Raw genomic sequence first — 23,934 nt, forward strand, 5'->3', positions numbered from 1 at the left:
AACCATAAAACTTATTGGGTTTATACTATTAAATGTGGAAATAGTGAAATTTGTCATTTTTTATTTAAAATAAAATTTCTCTTTTATGTAGGACAAAGTTTGGATAATTAGTTTCAAGGCCTTTTTTGAAATTTTGTTTTATTTGATTTACTCTTAAGTTTGAAGATGTGTGCTGACTGGTTTCTTTGAGTTTCTGCAACATTCCTTTACAATGTAGAAAAACGAATATAATACTGAAATTGCACCTTTTTACCCAGATATTTGAGTTCTTTAGACTGATAGAAAGGGGAAAAGACTTGATGGCCAATGCCCCCCCCCCCAAAAAAAAGCGAAAAAAAAAAGAAACAAACCAAAACAACGAACAATAGGAGGACAAGCCAATGTGGGTGGGGTAGACGTTACAAAGAGGCAAAGCTAAATGAATAACAGAAGAGAGATTAGCAAAATAAAACACGGGCAATAGTGAGGAGGGAAGATAATGACGCTGATAGGGAGACATCAGAAACATGGGAAAGTATCAGTTACTCAACTCAACAAATACTCAACAAGAACAAAGGCACATTTGATTGAGTTATAGCAGCTGAAGCTTGGCCCCCCAACATGTTTAAAGGATTTCCCATCCCTTATCCTAAAAGAAACCTCGACTGAAACAAGCAGCTATCAAAGTAAACCAATACCAAAAGACCTATAGCAATATATAACATTATTTGAAAGGATAGGTTAATGCAAATCATTGCAACTCTTTTTTAGTCCAACAAAATGGATGATGCTAAGTAAGAACTGGGTTAGAACAAGTCGTAAATTTGTAATATCAAAATAATTCCTCTGCACTTCACGGATTCCGTTTTCTTCCCGTATAATAAATGCAGTTAAATTTGAAGTATTATGTAATCCATCTGGCCATTTACTGGCTGTTTATGTTGAGTATCAATGAAATGATATGGAGAATCACACTGATGTCTAGTCTATGTTTACTCACCACTCAGACTTGTAATACAGCAATAACCTGCTGATGCTGTGATGCATCTTTTATCCCTTTATCAATGATAATGCTGCAGATATAATGTAATCTTTCAGGTCTATGTGAATTTTCTAGAAACTCCAAACTGCCCCCCTCCCTTCACCTACCGCATCATGCTCTGCTATTTGCTGCAGCAAGCTTTTGTTTAAATGCAATATAATGAAATCATAATCATTGCCGAATTCATTTGTAAACTCTATCCTGCACATAATACACTGAATACATCCATCCTAATCTTTGCTCGGTATCAGGATTAAACTCCTCTATAAATAATACTTAAATAATAGCTTTTACTGCATCTCAGAACTGCGTGTGCAGCTTTTTCTGCAGCACTGAGGCCTTCAAAACACAAAACCCTCAATGCGCCTTTTTCTCAGTGGGTTTATCGGTCGCCCTGAACGATTTGATTATTTTCACCAACCGTATCAGTTACCCGCTGAATCGGTTTCTTTTACCTTGTTTTTAACCTATACTGATTGTAGAAACACAAATATGGCACGATTCATAAACAACGATTAAAGGAAGAATGAATATTGCGGAGATTTAAAAAAGCAGAAGCCGCTAAAGGGAAGATAACTCGACTTATTTTGTTCCTAAAAAGAGTCGTTAAGCCCGCGAGTCATTCAAAAGAATCCAATCGTCGCGAACATCACGTGAATGGAAATTTCCAGAAGCAGGTTTAAAGCCCGCTGCGGTCTCTCCCCGCCTACATTAGAGTGACGACGGTGGAAGAGTGAACTTCGAGGAAGACGCTACGGTCGCTTTTTTTCTGAGCTAATTGGCTACAAACCAACAAATTCGAGCATTTTGAGTTTCTCTGACAGCTTTTCGTCTTTTGATATACTTCTGGGGGGCAACAATTTGCCACAGCGTTTGCCCTTTGAATCGACTTCAACAGAAAGAAGACCTAGTTACAGTCGAACTGGTAAGACAAACATCGCCGTTGGCTTTATTTTATTTCTAAGTTAGAGTTACACGAAACGGTTTCAGATTAAAAACAAACAAACAAAAAAGGTTGTGACTAATGCAAATTGAGTGATGTGGATAAGTTATTTTTTGCGAATGTTGCTCAACGATGGAGACGCGTTAGCTCAGGGTTACGTCAACCTGGAACTTTCCAGTTCAAGCCGGTTTAGCCGGTGAGGTTACACAACACTGCTTTGCTCACTAGGGGCAGCAGAGTGGTTATGCAACGGTTATGCTGTCTTTTAATAGACTTTAACCGCTGACACACGTTTCTAACACAGAATGTAACTTAAAGTATTCCTTTTATAAGCTGTTTAATGTTCAGGGAGCAGTTTTTAGTTTTAGCTTGCCTTGAAATGTGATTTACCAGTAGTCTGCAGTCGCGTTTTGCTCTAGGGATCTTTCTCTCTAGGTCATTGAGAAAGTGGTGGTAATGCCACATTAAAAAGACTTCGTTCCAGTAAAGTATTTAAAATTACTGAGGCGTGTTGATCACTTAACACTAGATGTACTAAACCTGCACAAATTTGCGTAACTTCCCTCAATCCAACACCTACTAGAATTACTGGCTTTTTTATTTTCTGGTGCAAGTTCTGAGGTGTAAATCACCCCTGCTGAGATTTTCACAGGTCGTCAGCTCGTTTCTCCTCCAGCTTTTGTTGTGCCAACCACCCATTATCCTTGAGGTCTGCAATGTGCCAGGCCTCAAAGATAATGGATAATGCATTTGTTTACTCAGAGTAGCTCAGATCCAAGACAGGCCAAACCTCTGCGTTACAACCGTCACAAATGTCTATAAAATATCCCACACATTGACTGATCTGCAATTATGAAAGGCACACATTCACACCTTCCCTGACTCTCAGCACATATCTTCCATTATTCCATTGTGACTGTGTATGTGTATGACTGGCATTGCATTACTACAGCACAGCGCTGTGCATAAATGCAGACCGACCAGGCGGGAGAATCACACACACATCAGGATGGCCTCCATATCACTGCCAGCAGGAAGAACCTCTCCACGCAACAGGCTTTGCCTTGCTTCAGGAAATGGACGAAGCAGACTGATGGAGGAGAGGTTTCATTTGTCCAGCAGGCCACTGATATCTCCTCAGAAGAATCTGAAAAGGAGACGGAACAAGAAACCAACATACCTCCACGGAAGAGGAATATGTCCACAGTGCATCTCCTTACTTGGGAAAGGACCCCAGTGATCAGAAGGGAGAGAGGCTGGCAGAGAACGTGGTCATGAAACTGTTTTTGTTTGATGGGAGAAATGTCACAATGGACAATTTCTTTACTTCACTGTCACTGTCGCACAGACTGCTGCAACGCAAAACGACATTAAGGGGCACAGTGAATAAAGTCTGGCGTGAACTTCCTCAACTTGCGCGGATGTATTCCGTAAGAGCAGCAACACGCAGGTGGCCAGTAGCGGTTTTCTGCAATATACTGGACCTGGCGGTGGTGAATGCCTACATTTTGTACAAGGCATGTACAGGGTGGTCAGGCAAAAGAAGATTGTTTCTGAGTCTTCTAGCTCAGGAACTTCGTTGCCGATTCATACAGCACAAGGAAATATTAGCACAGAGGCAAGCTGCTGCAGCTGCTGTGCCAGGGACTGTAAAGACAACGCAGTGCCAGGTGCAAGAGAGCCGCAACGGGAATCGCAGCAGGTTTACCTGTGCAACATGTCAGAAATTCACCTGTGCCAAATGCAGGGATGATGGACACTGGGTCTGCAAACGCTGTAAAGTTTGAAACACTGAAATAAAACAGACTTGTGTACCCATATATTGTGAATGTCTGTCTTTTGTATCGATTTGGTAGGAATTTCTGAAGGTTGTAACAGAGGTTTGGCCTTGGATCGGAGTAAACAAATGGCAATGTTGCGCACGCAGCAAATCGACATTAGTCCCACAAGTGGAAAATCTGCATTGTTATTGCAGAAAAGTGGACAGTGCAAGACAAAAGCAGCAAAAATAAAAACTGTACACAGAGCACAGTATAGAAAGTGCACTATACAAACGTCTGGAAACATAAATATGGACGTGTGTGTGTGTGTGTAACTAGACTTTATGCATGTTATGTAAGTTGTGGCTATATAAATATATGTACTCTGTGTGTGTATGTATGTTTATGGAAAGGCATGCATGAGAAATATTGCACATAAAAACTACCATAGTGTATTGTAGGTTGCAGGTAAGGAAGGAAAGTAGCTTTGCAGGTAAGGAAAGACCAGAATCTCTCCTGGTTGGGGGGCAGGGGGTGTTTGCACAAAAAAAGCAGGAGAACAATGGAGCTGAAGGCCTGTGAAAGCAGGGTGTTGGGTTCAGGGGAATTTATGCAAATTTGCACAGGGCTAGTAAATCTAGTAGTAGGGACTTGCACCAGGGGAGGAGAGAGGGGGAGGGGGAAAAAAAAGCTTAGTAATTTTAGTGTTCTTGTCGTTTTATGCAGGTTTTCTTTTCTCTTTCCAGCCTTTGACAGAAGACCAGATAATGGCCAAGGGAACAGGCTCTCATTCCGAAATGGCCCGTGCTCGCCAGAGCGATGGCCTCAATGTGATCTTTGACCAGAAAAGCCCCAGGTCATCCCGATCCTATTCCATATCCCGCTCTGTGTCCAGGAGCAGCTATGACAGCAGCCACTCCTCAGGCTCTTACAGAGGGCGCGACAGACGCAGACGCTATTACAGATCTTCATCGTCCTCATCTTCTTCCAGGAGCAGGTCTTCTCGCTCCAGGTCACGCTCCTACCCCCGCTGCCACAGACGCTCCTCTCGCTGTCGATGTGACGACCACAGCAGACGCAGCAGAGGTCGTTCTAGTCATTCCCCACCCCGCTGTTACAGGGCCCACACTCGCTCATTCAGCCGCTCGCCAGCCAGATGCTCGCATCGCAGACGGTACAGGTCTCCCTCCAGGTCCCGCTCAATTTCCCGATCCAGGTCATCCTTCCGCAGGTCCAGGGGCCGCGTGAGCCAGTATCGATGCAGATTTTCACAATCCTCATCCAGGAGCCGATCCCGATCTGTTGGACGTTCTGTCAGCCTCAGTCTGTGTGGTAAGCTCTGTAGTTGATGTCAGTAGAAATTGGCAGCAAGCAGTAATAATGCTCGTATTAAATGTCTTCATTTGGTTTGCGTCGAGCAGATAAAAGGGAACTCCTCGAAGCTGCAAAGGCAAACGCCATGAAGATTCTGGGAGTGGAGAAACTGGAACTTCCTGAGAGTGTGAAACCAATCCTGTCAGAACCCGAGCGTGAGCCAGAGAAAAGGGTGAGACACGGCTCCGAAAAGACCGCAGCACAGGTGAGTGTGGGAGGAAACGTTACCTGTATGTGGAACCTGCCCTTCACTGAAGGCGGAGCTTTTAATACTCTAAAGACTTTGATGTGCATTTTCTTTCCATATAAAGACGAGGGATATGAAGAAGCTTAGAAATATCTCCTGTGCACAGCAGTGCTCTCTAACTTTTAATCACAAGGTAGAGGTTAATGCATTGTTTTTAAATGATTCAGCACTCAGACTTTATAGCTGTGACTATATTGTGGTCGGTGTTGTTGACTTTCCTGTCTTGTTTAACCTTTTGGACCTTGAGGGGAACACATGCTCTTTATTTATTCCTGTCTTCATAGATGACATGACAGTGGTCTCCTTCACTCATCGGCACCTGGGATTAAAGGGCTGTCATGTGACTTGGGTGATAACAAAATGTACTCCTTGTAATCTTCACAATCTGCATTTTCTCCACTAGAGGCCAAATAAATGCAAATGTAGATGTCACATCTCACATTTTAGATACTTGCTAATTGCACACATAGATGCAGCCAACTCAGATGTGTTATTACTGATTCACCTTGTAGAAAGGAAGTAAAAATTTGATATTACAAATGTATTTATGCTTGCAGTTGAAGTGGGTTGTTTATTTAGCAGAGCCCTCCACTCGCTGATGGAGCGCACGTGTGTGGACTGCATTATAGAGCTAAAAACAGATGAAGAACTCCTCTCCATATACCAAAGATAAGTTGGTACACATGGTGTGTGCTAAGGGGCTGGGAAAGCTGCGTGACCACCATTCTGAAACTGTATATTTTTCTTTTTATTATTATTTTTTTATTTTTTATTTTTTTAATAATTTGTTTTGAGATTCTGTTTCAAGGTCTTACCTTGAAGCTTGGATTAAGTGTTTGGGGGTTGCATGAGAGCTGTAGTTTGTTGAAGTTATACCTACCTACGCAGTAGAAAAGCTTAACTGTGTTAGAAGCAGTTAATCTAATATGACCTTCACAAACTGTCAAAGCTCACTCTGCCTCCAGTTTGGGGCTTGTGAGTAACTACTTGTTGTCCTTGTTTTTCAACAGGGCACACAGGAGGAGCCTGATGACGTCTCCAGCCCAAGGTCGTCCCAGAAAGGAAAAATTGCTTTCAGCATTAACGTAAGTGACCTAAACTAAAGTGAGTCTTCCTTTGTTTCACACTGCTCTGAATCACTCGTGATAATAAAATAAAATAAAAATTGTTTGTTTTCAGAACTCTGTTGCTAAGCCAACAGCTGCAGCTCCTCCTACAGCAAAGGTAACTCCCCGAGTGGACAGCGTAGAGCGTAGGAAGCCCTACGGCCAGTGGATCCCAGTCAGATCAGGCCAATCCTCGAGTGCACGCAAACATACCTAAACCCGCACTTGCGGGGCAGAGCACATGGACACTGTACATGCTGTATATACTGTACATATGAGATGTTCACACATCGGTGTTTTCTTGCAGATGTTAAAGATTTGTGGGAAGAAGTGAAGAATCGTTCAGGTGGGATTATTTTTTTTTTTTTGTTTCCTTGTGTTTTTTGTGATGTTTATAAACTCAATAAAGTTATTTCACATAATACTTGTTTCTGGACGTCCTTTCATACGTGAAGATGCAGCAGTGCCAAAGAGACTTGTGTAATTTCTTTTTTTCCCCACTTAAACCCCCAAGGGTTTAGTAGTTGGAAATCAGCTGGAAAGTGACCTGCAGTATCTGAAATAGCCACATGGTGTCAGCATTTCCACTGCCTGCAAGGTTGGTTATATAAAGGCCTGCTTCCAGAAGGTTCCTGACCTCAATTGTCAGATCTGATTTGTTCAGCTGATTCAAGCAGTGGTAACGCAGATCAAAAAGTGCATCTCCAAAACCTTGAACATTAAAATTAAATCTTTTAGAACAGTTATTGGTAAATCTGTACCTGTTGTAACATAGCATGACATGACACTTCCACTTGTTCTGTTTTAGCCCAGGTTAACACCTCTAGTTATAATGCTGTACATTTACTTGACTGGGCCTGACTTCACTAGATTTGGCTTCCAATGGGTAAGACATTTTTGTAGTGTAGTTTTTCTTTACACTGCAAAGGGTGATGGAGTATTATCACCCTGCAGGGTAGGCACCATGAGCAGCCAACTTTGAATGCAAAAACTTTCTTAAGGGGATGTTCTTGGAGCTACATTTTAAATAGTGGTGTTGGAGAACAGTTCAGGATGTGCCTAATGTATTTCAAAGTATGTTTGCACATGTATTTAATATTTTGCCTGGAAAATATTAAATACAATATAAATAGTGCGATACTGGTAAATCTGAGCTTGATACTAAGATATTCAAAGGTGGATTCACCGCTTTGAGCGCCTTACTGCCAGACTAAACGTCTCTGGCTGTAAGCTGACTTGTAATTGTGATTAATGACTGATGGGAGATACTGCTGATTACTTAGTACTGACACACAAAGCAAGCGTTGAGCTTGTTTTAACAGGAAAAGGTGAGAAGACAGGTTTATCCTGACATTTCTGCGTGACTCAATGATCCCCCACCTTTATGAGCAGACACTGGCATCAGTTGTGCCTTAGTTTTAAATCAGTATTGCTTTATAGGACACACCAACTGTCGGTTGGCTGTGAATGAATCAAAAGTGTCAGACACAACAATTTATGCAACGTTTCTACAGCCAGTGTCCTCAGGCTAATCAGATAAGACTTCTTAAACCTGAACACCAACAGCAAGTCAGATATCAAAAGGAAAATCTGAAGACTTCCCCTGCTTTTCATCAGCAAAACATAAACATGCATTGTGTTTAAGAAGATCTCATAAATTTACTTTAAGGGTCTGACTCATCCAAATAAAATAAATTTCAAGTAAGGACACATTTCATGTCATTTAACCCTTCTGGCTCTGTCCTGTCGCTGCTTATCCAGTAGAGGGCACAGTGACCCTACGTTCAGGCATGGAAAGCTGTTTGCATGTCTGGTCTGAAGTCACAAGGCTTTGTGTTCACATATCTGCTCTGGGGAAGTTAGTGGCAAGATGCAGATGATGAAAGCGATAAATTGAATTACCCAACTGTTGCTCCGTGTCCCGTTCTCTTCGTGCACCTACGCTGAAACCCTGTTGGCTGACATTCTGTGCTAAACATGCCCCCAAAGAGATTCAATGGTGAGCTAACAGTTCATTCTCACGCTCAAAATCGCTCTCGTCATGAGACCACACACAGAAGCAGCCACAGGAAAAAAAAAAAAAAAAGCACAACAAGTGTGCAAGATAATGAGATAATTGGAAGTGGTTTATTAAAAAATAAGAGTTCAGAGACAGACTTTTCATACTGTACAAGTAAAACAAAATTTTTTTACATATGTCAGCTCAAAAACCTGGCAACACTGCATTTTCGCTCATAAACACAGAGACTTTAAGCAAGAAGGAAAAAATAAAAAGCGAAGCTCTAAAGTGACCTGACGCTCTACACCGCTGTGCCCCTCTCCAGGTTTTGCTTGATCTCTGCTGTGTATTTGCCATAGAAACGCTCCGCCTTCTTGTTGAACTTGGCGTTCCTCTCGTTGATGTAGTCGATGTCGGCGTCGTCGTTGTAGGCCCTGCGTCGGCTGTACTTGGACCGCTTCTCAATCCTGACACAAAGCAAAAATAAAAGCAGCTTAGAGACATTTTCATAAACTGGCGTGGCCTCCAACTGTGGCAGATCCAATAACAATAACTGGCTGCAGGCAATAATTTGGAAGCATGCATTTTTAAATTTGGCAAGCCGAGTGGCGATGGAAAACCTAGCGCACATACTCGGAGGAAAATACTGTCAATTTGTGAGCTCCTACTCCTCATCCACCGTGTCTTCAAAGCATTGTTGTGCGTCATACCCTGGCAACCGAATCCTTGTCTAATGCCCTGCAGTTGCATCTCCAACACAGTCCTTCGACTGTCTTAAATATAGAAGAGCTTGGGGGAAGACCGGGGTAAGAAAAAGGTCAAAGATTTCTGGAGGAAAGAGAAAACCTTCAGCTGAGTGACATTAAAAGTGAGTGAGGCAGAAGGTACTGTTAGACCTCTTTGTCTCGCCACCTTAAAGTAGCCTCCAGTGTGGTTATCATAAAGCTTTGAAAAAGCATCACACCATCTGTCTGACATTTAGCCGTGCACACAGGCTGTTCAGGTTTGACAGTTCCCCGACTATGACCCGGTTCCACCATCACGTGACCTAGTCGGTCACTTACAGACTGGCCAACACTCATTTAATCTGTGAGATCTCCGAACTTTATTCAACACAGTTCTGTCTGAAAGTTCTGAACTGAAAACATCTGCAAGGCTCTGCAGGTCTGCTGGAGAATTTCAAGGGAGGAGACATCCAGTCACTGGCTGCAAACAATTTTCAAAACACCCCCAAAAACCAATGTCATATTTGAACATTTGAAATACATAAAAGCATCATAGCTCATGGATGTCACATGTGATGTTATGATTATCATATCAAGAACCAACGGTCACTTATGAGACGAGCAATGGCTCGGTCACATTAACACAGGGTGGCAACTTTGTTGCTATTATGAAACACTGGTGGTTTTGTTGTCACCGCACTGATTTTTTTCACATTCGGAGACTGACTACAAGCAGCTGCAGCAAGAAACAGGTCACCCAGAGGCTGAAGACGTTGCATGCTCGTCAGTGTGAGGCAACCCATCTACAAACAATCGCAGTTGGACTTTGTACAGTCATGGAGTTTGTACAGTCATTTCACCAACGGGTGCATCTTGTTTTTGATGGATCTCAAGTGATTGAAACTACATCACGATTTCTTGAGGCATTTTCGAAGTTCTGTTTCAAATCTCTGAGGTTCTGGAAGTTTGATGTGACTTTCTGTGTCTGAAGACAAGCAACAAATTTCACATTTTTTAAAGTCAATTTCTGTATTATCACAAACAGACTGCATGTAATTGACCCTTTACTCGTGGGCTGTAAACAAACAAACTTTGTCTTATTACCATAAAAGTTGCTTTGAACACGACACCTGGTCCCAGTCTTCTGAAGCAACTATTTTGCAGTATCTTGATTGTGCTCCGGTCTCCAACCACTGTTTTCCTCGGTGTGACTGCAGCACAACGGAGCTTTCATAGGCAGTTAGCAGCCCGCTGCTTGTCACCAACTTATTGCTCAAACTTTCTTGTCAAATTGCACAACCAATCACCTCCTCTTCCTGGCATAACAAGACGTGACCCTGCCAGCTTGGTTACGGTTATGTTCAGTTTAGCAGGTTGAACTTCCCAGTATTTGAAAACTCAGTTTAAACCTTGGTCAGAAGGTGGCAGATAATGAACTGCCTCCTATCCTCATTTGGACCAGAATTTATGGTCCGGGGTTGAATTCTTCCACTCAGAGATTGCCTCCCATTGCCTTTGCTTATCTTCACACTGCGTTTGTGGTGTGCCAGCATTGGGAAGCAGGGATTTAACTGACATGAACCCACGGTCATCCTGAGACAAAACAAACATTTTGTGCAGCTTTGATGGTGCAAACCAATCATAATAACCAAGCTTTAACCAAATCAGTGCTTGGCTTTTCTTCCACACAGCCACAGGTGGATAAAATTCTGTTTTACGTCACATGCTTGATTTTGTGTAACCACAGAGCATCAGTGGGTACAGAGGTTTATCTTAGCGGTCTGCCCCGTGAATCAGGCTGGTGTAGATATAAAATTAAGAGATGGTCAGAAGTGGATAGGGAACTGCTTTCGTGAAAAGTGTGACTTACTGTTTCTCAACATCCTCCACCATGCGGTCAATGCCATCCTTTGTGGGAACATGGGTGCCGTAGATCAGGCTATTGGACGTGGGGTGGAAGTCCTCACCGCTGTGGAGCACCAGCAAAACAATTAGAAATGCATAACCACAGATAATCGGCACTTTAACATTCCTAAATCCACTTTTCTATCCCATCATTGTGATTATGCACATCCCAATGAGGGAAGATGATGTCGCTTTGGGGCCAGTCGTGATGGTGCATCCTTCATGGTTCTGCATGTGGCGGCTTTTACAGTCTGGAAAACACCTCCAGGGCAGTGAATTCCTCTCTGACCTTGGTGCGCATTCTCCACATTAAAAAAAATAAATCTTTAAATTATTTCTGGAGTGTGCAGCTAAGTTAACATATCGCCCAGGGAAAATCGGGGATATGCGAATTAATATACAGAAAATGCTTTGCACACACATGATGGCGGGCGTTATAGATCAATATCACCAAGTTTCATTTTCTCAATTAATTTTACTTGACTGGAAATTTCACAGTTCGGGTCACAGAAAGACCTCCTCATGCATCATTTTTATTACACTGTTAGAGGAAATTCGTCAAACTAACTCCCAAGGACATTTCTTCATAATTTGAGTAGTCTGTGTAACCGGATTAATAAAGACTCCAGAAGTGCTAGTCAGTTAAATGTAATATTTATTTTAATCAACGTACAAAATCTAACTTGCAACATACGTTAGTTAATAATAATTGGATAAACTCATTAAGAAGGCCAGCTCTGTTCTGGGATGCACCTTGGACCCAGTGCAGGTGGTGGGAGACAGAAGGACTCTGGCCAAAATAACACCTCTGATGGACAGAGTCTCCCACCCCATGCATGTAAATGCTGCTGAACTGCAGAGCTCCTTCAGTGACAGACTGCTGCATCCTTGATGCATGAAGGAGCGTTTCTGCAGGTCCTTCCTCCCTGCAGCTGTCAGACTGTACAATCAGAACTGCTCCCAACAAACACAGATGTTTACATCAGCGCTGTAACTTGCACTATTTTATCAACCGATTCACACTATAACCAGATTTTGCCTCTTAACTTCATTTAATTTAATTTAATAATGGTACAGTACTCTGTTTTTGGTAACCATTGTCCTTGATGTAAATATGTAAAAATTGTTTATGTTTCTGTTCTGTGTCTTGTATACTGTTTGTTTGTATATGTGTCTTTCTTGCTGCTGTTATACCCAAATTTCCCCATCTGGGACAATTAAAGGATTCTTTTTCTTCTTCTTCTAGTTTTGGTTCCAAGATGCAGTGATGCCCTTAATGGGGGTTTTACTACAAAGATGCGCCAGTAGTAAATCTGTAAAACAATGGGCCTCGTTTTTGTCGCTCCAATTCCCTGTTTGCTCCCTGTCACATGGTGATGTGCCAAAAAAAAAAAAAATCAATGTCAGCTGCCATTTTGGCGTTGCTTCGGCCAGTTTGCACAATTTTTGGTAGGAGATTGATGTGGTGGTATTGTCCAAGCGACAGCAACTATTGCTATACTGCAGCGACTTCCTGTGTGACGACGATGAATGCCAGTGGAGGGTGTACTGGGAACGCAAACGTCCCCAGTTCTGTGATTTTGAGTCTTTGCAAACAAGTTGGTGCCTTCCAGGCAAACTAAAGAAGCTTTCAAGTAAGGTGCTGTGTGCCTCTATATCTATACGTTCATATTTCCCCTGCCAGCAGCCACTCACCACCTGGCTGGAGAATACAGAGGTTGCTTGGGGTCTGACGGAGGCCCAACTCACCTTTCCTCCTTTTGCTTCTCGTAATTTTCCATGTCTGGCCTGATCTGCTTGGTAAGCCTCTGGTACTGCCGGAACTGGGCTTCTGCATATCCTGTAGTCCATCATGTGTGCGTTTGTGTGTGAGAGGAGGAAAGGAAAAAAGAAAAAGAGTTATAATTAGTGGAACAAACAGCAAGCAGGCACGAGGCTCAGCAATCACAATCTGCGGCTTGTTAAGGAGGGCTGAAGAGGCATCTCTCCACCTCAGCCCCCCCCTCCCTTTTTTTTTTGAAGCCCCTCTGCTGATTATTTTCTCCCCAGAGGTTTTAATTCAGGGGAGGTTTTGATGCCACACATGGCAGCCATATTTAGGAGACACAGCAAATGTTTTTTTCCCAGCAGATTAAAGCAGGAGCAGTCTGACACGGTAAGGCCAGGATCTGTGTTCACAAAGCTTCCTGATGCTAAAGGTTGTTCCTAGTCACAAAGATCCTGGTAAAGATAAAAGCTATCCACAAAGGCATTCACCTTCTATTCCAACTCTTCCAATAGGAGCTACACTAAACCTTGCCATCACTGAAAAAGTACAGATGGTGTGATGAAAAGTAACGGCTACCAAACAGTCAGAAAAATCCAACCAGCACCAAAATGGACAGAAAGAATGGTACAAATAGCAAAAACAAGCATTTCCATAAGAAGCTGGCTCCCTACATTTTGCTGTAATGTCGGCTCAAAGCATCTTTCATTCATCTATGTCACTCGAATTTTTTGTGATAAAGAAATTGGAAACTAAACAGAAGACGAGAATCACGGTGCACCACTTTCTCAAGAGTAAATTAAGTTAAGTAAGTATCTAGTAAATGATTGGACTGAGGCTCTTTGGCGTGACAAGAGGGTTGCCCACGGCTAAAATAAAGCTGTTTGATCTGATCACCTTATAACATCTGCAAAAGGATTCCTCAGCCAATACAATCATTAGACGTGGTCTATTTTTACACCGTATTAAACATTGTTCAGCAATCATGCTGGACGTTAAAGAGGATGAGAATCATGCAATCAGATTAGAATTCTTTTAGGATTCAAGCTAAATAAGGTGGTGCTGTTAGCCTGAGCTTCAAACTTGATTCAAACAGACATTTTTTGGTAGGCTGGTGACAGTCTGGCTCTTCCAAAGAATACAGGTCAGCTGCAGAGTTTCTGTGTATGCTGACAAAAAGTAAATAGAAGGGTGTGCTCCTAGTCTCCTTAGAAAGACCTCAGAGAGGTCTTACATTAGCCTAGAAAGTACCAACAAGAGGAATTTCAGCTTATAAGTGATTTAGGAATTTTTTTTATAGCAACTCTGAGCAAAGAACGGACTAAAAATGTTACATCCATTAGGAGGTGAAGCTAACATTGTTGCTAAATATGACATATTTAACTAAATAAATAGTGGAAAAAAATATCTTAGTCTTGGACATAATGAAGAATCACTCGCTGATATTTGCTTCTATACATTAACTCAAATTTCCAGGAGAAAATCATTCAGCTTTTACCAGCACACTGAAGTTCACTGCCTGTAAAAGCTTTTTTAAGTCTAAGATGTGAAAATTAAATGCATCGTGAGTGCTGTGCAACAGTCTATGATCACTCTGCTGGTTAAATCTGGGCAGACCTGTTACATTTTTCCTGCTGCCAAATATTTTACTGACACCTTAACATTACCGTGTAGGCGAATATGAGCAAATCTTTAATGGGATCGACCACAGATTTTTGTCGCTGTTCACTATTTCCTCTTTGTTTTTTTTAAGTGCCAGCGATGACACTAATACAAACGCAGGGTCATGTTGTGGCTAGTTTCTACAGCTTTGCAACCACTGCTATTATGATGGCATGTTTAACCAATTAGTCTAATAACCACACTATAAAATGTTAGACTGCACAAGTAGATGATAAAGTCATCTGTCACTCTTCCTTCTCCGACTCAACTTTCTAACACATTTTTTGCCATTAATAAATAGAAGAATAGAGTCATTAGAAAATAATCTGCATCTGTCTTTAGTGGAACAACCGACCTGCAAATCCTGTGTCGGGATTCTTTTTCTTCTTTTTCCTCTCCCACCTCTCTGCATCGTCAGCAGTGATGTCCAGCAGTTTCACTCTGTTATAGTCCTCCCCACGAGCAGCACACTCCTGAATCAGTAATCGATACTTAATAATCAGCTCAAACTGGGAAAAATTCAGCTGCACCACCGCAAAACTTTTAGATATTTTGATTCTAGTAAATCCAGCATAAAACTGCCACAGTATTTTTGGGTGATGCGAAAACACGTTATGTTGTGCTACATAGAAGAGAAAAAGAATTTTCTGACAATGCCTGGAGGTGATTCACTTTAGACTTTGGGGCAACTGCACTAGTGATGATATGAGATTGACAAGGATGCAGTTAATACAGCTGTCGTGGATACCTAAAAATCACTTTAAGAGTCCTGGTGGGGATTTTGCATGTTCTTCGGTATGATTGTATTTAATTAGCCTGAAATTAGGACCAGTATATCAGTACATCCAGTGTACCAACCCAGGACTACAGAAAAACTGAAATACCTTTTTCTTGTCATCTTCAGCAAGCTCCCACTCCAGTCGGGCTTTCTTAGCCTCCCAGTTTGAGGGCAGCTTCAACCTCTTGTCTTCCTCCACGACCTCCTGGTGATTGAGCTTACGTGCTTCATTCTGCAGTGACAAATAACACAAATGACAGGTTTGAGGAGAAGCTGCATGAAAGAAAAAAAGGGAAAAAACTAAAATACAATACACCTGTAAACCTCTATACCTCATTTCATGGGTCACACCTGGCCCAATTTGATCAAAATGGGTAAGAAAAGTAAGAGTAACACACAGTACTTATCTTTAGAAGATGTTTACAGAGACATCTTCTGTTATAGTACATTAACATATCTACTGTTGGAAACCTACAATTCAATAACAATGTGTTTTTAACTTGTCGTTCAGTCCTACAATTCCCCAAAACACGCCTTTAGAAGTTAAACTTTCAGCAAATAAGCTTTTAAAAAAACGGGGGGTTTTTGTGGGTTTTTTGTGGCAAAATTTCAAAGCAATATTTAGACTTGGCAGGTGATTCTTTATGCCCTGATTACTCTCCAAATGCACTGGGGGGTGTTATAATGGCTGCATGGTCCTGATGGTCCATTGCTAGTGATACCAGCAGCCCAAGTTTAAAAACATTATTTCCTTACTAGAAGAAAAGTTCTTCTCTTGTAAACAAGAACTGATGAACAGCCTTAGATTTTCTTTTAAAAAACAAATATTCAACAGCAGATCTCACTTTATCCACATTAATCACACCATCACGACACTAGGAGCAGCAGTGCGTTTGATTGAAAAAGTGGGTTAGTTAATGACCTTACTGCAACTGCCATCCATTGGGCCGGTGTCACACCAAAAAGTGATTGCTGAAGTCTCTATCTGTGATATATTTGCTTATATTAACAAATATACTGCAGTGAGCAGGATGTGTTAGTGAGTTTTATATAAAATAAAGAAATTACCTGCTTTGCAAACATCTTTATGACTGCGTTATTGTCACTACCCTGTATGATTAATCAAGTCCTTTTTTGCCCAATCTTTATAGAGCTGTTGTGCTTGTGAGCTTCTGCTTTGTGACAGGAATGTTTTTTCGGGCTCAAGATGATTCGATATCATTCGTGAGAGATATGTTTGAGATATACTGGTCATATTCAAGCTTTGTTTTTCACATGCCACTGGTTTGCACACTACAGTGGATCGATTCCGGCCTTTGGGACCCCAATTTGCTGACCATGCGGTTAAACATGAGGTTTCTGTGATTTTACGATACATTTGACTGAAGCTTTGAAGTTAAACAGCTCACCCGTTTGAAATGCAGCTCTCGAAATTTTCGCAGTCTCGCTTCTCTCTTCTGGGACGTGACGGTTTCAGTCGGCTCCTCTTCGGCAGTTGCAGCAGACTCCTGCTAACAAAGACAGTTATCAATACAAGTAAAACGTTTTAATTCAAACTGTTCAATGAAGAAGAGACGCCTGAGAACAACTGACAGTCAGAAAGCTAACGCTTATTAGCCGCTAAATTCCCGTTAGCCTCGTACACAAAACACGACATTTTAACCAACAAACACGACGAAGAAACACAACTTCTGTCAGCAAAACGACACATCGCAATCTAACGAGTTACATCCATCTACCGTATCCACTATCCATAAAAAAAAACCTCAATAAAATACAAATAACAAGGAAAAAGCGCTAACCTCGCTACAAGACGCCATTATTGTGGTATTGATGCGGAAGAAAACAGGAAGTTCAGCACTAGCGCCGGATATTACGTACAAGAAGAAAGCAACGCAATTACAACAACAAAACGTAAATAAAGCAAAGATAATCGATTAATTGCTGAACAACATCGGTTCATATAACGGCAGAAATCAAATATGATATAATCTCAGCTCCACTTTCAGATCATCAACTTATTTTTATTGAAATAAACAACTTAACAACTAAATTTTAATGGACGAGTCACTAAACTTAATAAAAATAATATAATAATATAATAAAAAGTAATACAAATAAATAAATAAATAAAATACAGAATTTATAGAATACAGTTATTATACAAAATTCACGTAGGAAGAATTGATGAAGATTACGAACTTAGAAAATAGTTTATAAAAGCTCCAACAACATAAAAAAAGAAAATCTATCATTAGAAGAACAGACAAATCTAAAAGATTTACAACTTAGGTATAAAAACATTTATATTTCAAGGGCTGAAGGAGCTTTTATTCATTACTGAAAAAATGGCTAGAAAAGGAAGAAGAATGTATCTTTCTTAAACTTGAAATAAAAAGGAAAAAAATATTTTTAAATTAAACGTCAAGAGTAATATAACTGAAGACCATATTCAAAATTCTTCTTTAAAAACAAAATCAGTGAAAAACTTTAAGTTACTCCTTTTATGGACTCACTTAACAATATTAAATAATCATGCAAAGATTTAAGGGGAAAAATTAAAATTCTCCTGGCACAGATGGATTAACTGTAGAGCTTTGTAAAGATCTTTAAGAAGCTATCTTTATTTCTTTATAAAGTAAGCACAGAAACTGGGAAGCATGGGTCACTTACCTCTATAGTGACTCAGGGACCAGTGTTGGTGTTATGGATGGGCCTCAGGGGTCCAAGCCCATCCAGTAAAGTCAGTGTGTCGTTTCAGCTGAATGGTACTCAAACACTTCAACTATAAGTTATAGTGACTCATACAATTTGGGTGATGAAAAACATGAACACCCATATCACTGATAAGTGCCGTGAAATCTCAGTTTAATTATTTAGCTCACAGTAATTCAATACTTTTGCACCGGTCATGGAAACCAGCATGACTGAGTGGATTGGTCGATGCAGGTCGCACTTTGGGAAGTACGACTTCTGTCTCTTTGAAATCAAAAAGAGGTGATTTTAGGTTGTGCAGCTAGTTTGAAAGCATGACCCTACTGAAAGCTGCAAAGCAAATTGAAATGTGTTGAAGATATTATGAGCTCACAGTCAGCTGTCCTAGTGTGAGTGAGTTCATAGATCCACTTCTGGTCCCATTATCACCAGTAAGCTGGCAGATGATACCACCCTATTTCTAAAGGATGAATATGAGACTAAAGATGCGCTTTATTAGACCTTCTTTTTTATATGATATGTAAATATCTTAGAATGTCTTTAGAAACAAGTTCAACCCTCTGATGAAATCAGTTGAACACAGTTTTAGTTTGTGACTCCACAGACACCCATCTGTTTTAGGGAGAGCTTTAATTGCAAAAGCAGGAGAGTTTTTGCAGACTGTTGCATACAACACCAGTTTTTTATTTATTTGGAAAAACCATAGTATTAGGAAAGCTGTCTTAATGAATAAGCCTGATAAAGGTGGAATCGTTGCCTTTGATTTTGCAAGTCTTTATCACTTCACTTTTAAAATCCAATGGTTTCAAAATCTCATTAAAATCGGACCTTAAAATCTTGAGAGTTTCCCATGAATGGATCCAAAATGTTAATATGATGATCTCTGAGTCATTTAGTCATCCCTTTCACCTTGTGACATGGAGTGGCAACATGCTGGAAAGTGCACAGCCGGTCACCAAATTGCTCCTGAAGAAACTGATGCTTGTGGATGATTTTAGTGGTCAGACCTTAAAAAGCCGAAACCCACAAACTGAACAACGTGGCCCTTCGATAAGAGATGAATGGCTCGATCATGCAGCATGCCACAGAGGTCAACTTGGTAAGTACAGCCTCTTTGCATACACTTGATTTATTTAATGAAACTAATTGTTCTTCACTCTATCACAGAAATATGTAAAAAATAATCTAAACGTAAACTGATATTAACTGTATGAAACAAAATTTCAAGCTCGATCTTTTCTCAAACATTGTCGTGATAGCAAACATCTCACTTCATTTTATGATAAAAGATTTAAAGTAATTTGAAGAATGTTTTGTTCTCTTCCTGTGTTTGCGGATTTTCTTTGTTATCTACACTCAACAAAAATATAAACGCAACACTTTTGTTTTTGCTCCCATTCCCCATGGGATGGACGTAGAGACCTAAAATTCATTCCAGATACACAATATAACCATCCCTCCCAAACAGTGGTCACAAATCAGTCCAAATGTGTGGTAGTGGGCACATCTGCTATATTGAGATAATCCATCCCACCTCACAGGTGTGCCACATCAGGATGCTGATCTGACATCATGAGTAGTGCACAGGTGTACCTCAGACTGCCCACAACAAAAGGCCACCCTGGAATGTGCAGTTTTGTCTCACAGCAAAATGCCACAGATGCCACAAGCAATGACGGAGCGTGCAATTGGCATGCTGACAGCAGGAATGTCAACCAGATCTGTCGCCCGTGCATTGAATGTTCATTTCTCAACCATAAGCCGTCTCCACAGGCGTTTCAGAGAATATGGCAGAACATCCAACCGGCCTCACAACCGCAGACCTCGTGTAACCACACCAGCCCAGGACCTCCACATCCAGCAGGTTCACCTCCAAGATCGTCTGAGACCAGCCACCCAGACAGCTGCTGGAACAATTGGTTTGCACAACCAAACAATTTCTGCACAAACTGTCAGAAACCGTCTCAGGGACGCTTGACTGCATGCCCGTCGTCCTCATCGGGGTCTTGACCTGACTCCAGCTCGTCGCCGTAACAGACTTGTGTGGGCAAATGCTCACATTCGATGGCGTCTGGCACGTTGGAGAGGTGTGCGCTTCACGGATGAATCATGGTTCACATTGTTCAGGGCAGATGGCAGCTGAGAATGTCCCAGTTCTTGCATGGCCAGCATACTCACCGGACATGTCACCCATTGAGCATGTTCGGGATGTGCTTGACCGGCGTATACGACAGCGTGTACCAGTTCCCACGAATATCCAACAACCTCGCACAGCCATTGAAGTGGAGTGGACCAACATTCCACAGGCCACAATTGACAATCTGATAGACTCCATGCGACGATGTGTTGCATGAGGCAAATGGTGGTCACACCAGATACTGACCGGTTCTGGGTCCCCAGACCCCCAATAGCACAAAAAACTGCACATTCCAGGGTGGCCTTTTGTTGTGGGCAGTCTGAGGTACACCTGTGCACTACTCATGATGTCAGATCAGCATCCTGATGTGGCACACCTGTGAGGTGGGATGGATTATCTCAATATGGCAGATGTGCCCACTACCACACATTTGGACTGATTTGTGACCACTGTTTGGGAGGGATGGTTATATTGTGTATCTGGAATGAATTTTAGGTCTCTACGTCCATCCCATGGGGAATGGGAGCAGTAACAAAGGTGTTGCGTGTATATTTTTTGTTGAGTGTACGTATCATCTGACAAATGACAAGATGGCGCCGAGTATGGCAGCCTCGTCGCGAGCTCCCCCAAGCAACGGCTTTCTTCTGTGTTTAATTTTACTTTTCCTTTATTTTTTCACGAGCAGCACTTGTCTCCTTGTGTACGACCGACAAACCTTACTGGACATAAAAGACGGTCTTTCTTATAACTTTCCGGAGTTCAAGTTTTGCAACACGGACGCTCCGTTTGCAGACCCCCCATTCATCTCACCTGAGACGCCTTTGTTCTCTGGCCCTGGAAGCCGCAAACGCCGACGCAGAGGGAGAAGATCTGGCGTTCTGGTTCGACTGAGACGGCGCACTTACAGACCACTGTTACCCAGTTTATTACTGGCTAATGTGCAGTCTCTGGAGAACAAGCTGTGCGAGCTTCGGGCACGGATCTCATTCCAGCGAGAGATGCGGGACTGCTGCGTGATCTGCCTCACAGAAACCTGGCTATCGGACAAAGTACCAGACTCCGCAATACAACTACCGGGGTTCTCTGTGCACCGCGCGGACAGGTCACAGGATCTTACTGGGAAAAGCAGAGGCGGTGGTGTATGTTTCATGATCAACAACAGCTGGTGTGATTATGCGAACGTGCACCCGGTCAAATCCTTCTGCTCACCGGACCTGGAGTACCTGATGATTAAGTGCCGGCCATTCTGGCTACCGAGGGAATTTACAGCAGTGATTATTACGGCTGTTTACATTCCCCCACAAGCCGACACTGACCGTGCACTCAGGGAACTGTACAGCGCGATCAGCAGCGAGGAAACCGCACACCCAGAGGCAGCGTTTATCACAGCCGGAGACTTTAATAAGGGAAACCTGAAGAAAGTCTCACCAAAACTCCATCAACACATCCTTTTTAACACACGTGGAAACCGGCTACTCGACCACTGTTACTCCTCTTTCCGGGATGCGTACAAAGCCCTCCCCCGCGCCCCATTCGGCCAATCAGATCACCGCTCTATCCTGCTCCTGCCCGCCTACAGGCAGAAGCTGAAACAGGAAGCTCCAACCCGGAGGGCGGTGCACTGTTGGACGGATCAATCGGAGTCTGCGCTGCGGGACTGTTTTGATCACGCGGACTGGGAAATGTTTCACGTGGCCGCCAGAGACATTGATGAGTACACAGACTCAGTCTGTGGATTTATCAGGAAATGCATGGAAGATGTCGTCCCATCCAGAACAGTTAAATCCTTCCCAAATCAAAAACCCTGGATTAACGGAGATGTTCGCGCGGCACGGAACACCGCCTTTGCCTCCGCGAACACATCGGACTACAAACACGCACATTACCAACTCCGGAAGACGATCAAAGCAGCCAAACGTGAGTACAGGGACAGGGTGGAGCAACAGTTTGACAACCCTCGGAGTATGTGGCAGGGACTAAACACGATCACAGACTTTAGAGGGAAAACCAGCACACCGCAGACCACGGCCTCTCTGTGTGAGGATCTAAACGTATTCTACGCTAGATTCGACGCAGCGAACACCATGAGACCGGACAGTGTGCGCACCGCGGATGACGTCAGTGCGCACACTGTGTCTGAGGAGGATGTGCGGAAGTGCTTCAGGAAGGTGAACGCACGCAAAGCTACTGGTCCGGACGGGATTCCCGGCCGCGTCCTCAGGTCATGCGCGGCTCAGCTGGCTGGAGTGTTCACGCACATCTTCAACCTTTCCCTCTCTCTGTCTGTAGTCCCAGCCTGCTTCAAAATGGCCACCATCGTCCCTGTACCCAAATCCTCCACCATCTCCTCATTAAACGACTGGCGACCTGTAGCCCTGACCCCCATCGTAAGCAAATGCTTCGAGAAGCTGGTCAGGGACTTCATCTGCTCTGCACTACCCGACTCACTGGACCCTCTACAGTTTGCATACCGCCACAACAGGTCCACTGATGATGCCATAGCCCTGACACTACACACTGCCCTGTCACACCTGGAGAAGAGAGACACGTATGTGAGAATGCTGTTTGTAGATTACAGCTCAGCATTCAATACCATCGTTCCCTCGAAACTGGACAGGAAACTGCAGGATCTAGGACTGAGCAGCTCCCTCTGCAGCTGGATCCTTAGCTTCCTGTCTGACAGACGCCAAGTGGTCAGACTGGGCAGCATCACCTCATCCCCCATCACACTGAACACTGGTGCTCCACAGGGGTGTGTACTGAGCCCTCTCCTGTACTCACTCTACACCTACGACTGCACAGCCACTAACAGCTCCAACATCATTGTGAAGTTTGCGGACGACACTACAGTGGTGGGTCTTATCACCAACGGTGATGAGACGGCTTACAGGGAGGAGGTCAGCGCCCTGACCCACTGGTGTCAAGACAACCATCTCACCCTCAACGTCGCAAAGACAAAGGAGTTGATAGTGGACTTCCGGAGGTGCAGAGAAGTACACACCCCCATCACCATCAACGGCGCTGCTGTGGAGAGAGTGAGCAGCTTCCGGTTCCTTGGAGTACATCTGGCTGAGGATCTTACGTGGTCAGTACACACAAACAAAACAGTGAAGAAGGCGCAGCAGCGCCTCTTCTTTCTCAGGAGACTGAAAGATTCGGCATGAGCCCCCGCATCCTCAGGACCTTCTATCACTGTGCCATTGAGAGCATCCTCACCGGATGCATCACCACCTGGTATGGCAACAGCACCGCCTACAACTGCAAAGCTCTCCAGCGAGTAGTGCGGTGCTCTGAACGGATAATTGGAGGTGAGCTTCCCTCCCTCCAAGACATCTACAGGAAGCGCTGCCTGAGGAAAGCGGGGAGGATCATCAAGGACTCCAGTCACCCCAGCCATAAACTGTTCAGACTACTTCCATCAGGAAGGAGGTTCTGCAGCATCCGGTCCCGTACCAGCAGACTGAGAGACAGCTTTTTCCATCAGGCCATCAGACTGCTGAACACGTCATAGACACCTCAGCTTCACTACTAGAACTTCAACATTATGCACTCCATACTGTATATAAATGCCACTTGTTTTGCACATATTCAACTCTGTATATTTTATATATTTTATTATTATTATTATTATTTTTTTTTTTTTTTTACTTTTTTACTATTTAATTTGTAAAACTGTGTACACACACACACACACACACACACACACACACACACACACACATACACATGTAGGAAAATATTTAGTATACACATCCAGAAATGCATACACTATTATATATTGTACATATATTTATTAG

At 42.7% G+C, this 23,934-nt stretch overlaps 2 protein-coding genes across 6 annotated transcripts; one reads left to right on the forward strand and one right to left on the reverse strand.

The window, feature by feature from the left end:
* Nucleotides 1-1,700: 1,700 nt before the first annotated feature.
* rsrp1 (arginine/serine-rich protein 1) lies at nt 1,701-6,873 on the forward strand. Of its 5 annotated transcripts, XM_082515941.1 has the most exons (6): nt 1,704-1,946; nt 4,471-5,056; nt 5,146-5,303; nt 6,356-6,430; nt 6,525-6,569; nt 6,759-6,873. In XM_082515941.1, exons 2-6 carry the CDS (start codon nt 4,492-4,494, stop codon nt 6,783-6,785), a joined length of 870 nt encoding a protein of 289 aa, XP_082372067.1. In that variant the 5' UTR covers nt 1,704-1,946; nt 4,471-4,491; the 3' UTR covers nt 6,786-6,873. The 5 variants fall into 5 exon arrangements, 3 of the variants coding, with proteins under 3 accessions (XP_082372066.1, XP_082372067.1, XP_082372065.1); XM_082515940.1 differs by having other exon boundaries at nt 1,701-1,946; nt 4,451-5,056; nt 6,525-6,873; XR_014273126.1 differs by lacking the exon at nt 6,759-6,873 and having other exon boundaries at nt 1,705-1,946; nt 5,146-5,707; nt 5,925-6,430; nt 6,525-6,659.
* A 1,686-nt stretch (nt 6,874-8,559) lies between these two features.
* Nucleotides 8,560-17,188, reverse strand: syf2 (SYF2 pre-mRNA-splicing factor). The gene is made up of 7 exons (XM_082516247.1): nt 17,088-17,188; nt 16,695-16,793; nt 15,392-15,517; nt 14,863-14,980; nt 12,830-12,920; nt 11,046-11,144; nt 8,560-8,917 (listed from the first exon to the last, which is right to left on the reverse strand). The coding sequence occupies exons 1-7, from the start codon at nt 17,103-17,105 to the stop codon at nt 8,752-8,754; spliced, it is 717 nt and encodes a 238-aa protein (XP_082372373.1). The 5' UTR covers nt 17,106-17,188; the 3' UTR covers nt 8,560-8,751.
* Nucleotides 17,189-23,934: the final 6,746 nt, after the last annotated feature.

This window comes from Aulonocara stuartgranti (genome assembly GCF_965226115.1).
Source record: "Aulonocara stuartgranti genome assembly, chromosome: 19".
Taxonomy (NCBI): Eukaryota; Metazoa; Chordata; class Actinopteri; order Cichliformes; family Cichlidae; genus Aulonocara; species Aulonocara stuartgranti.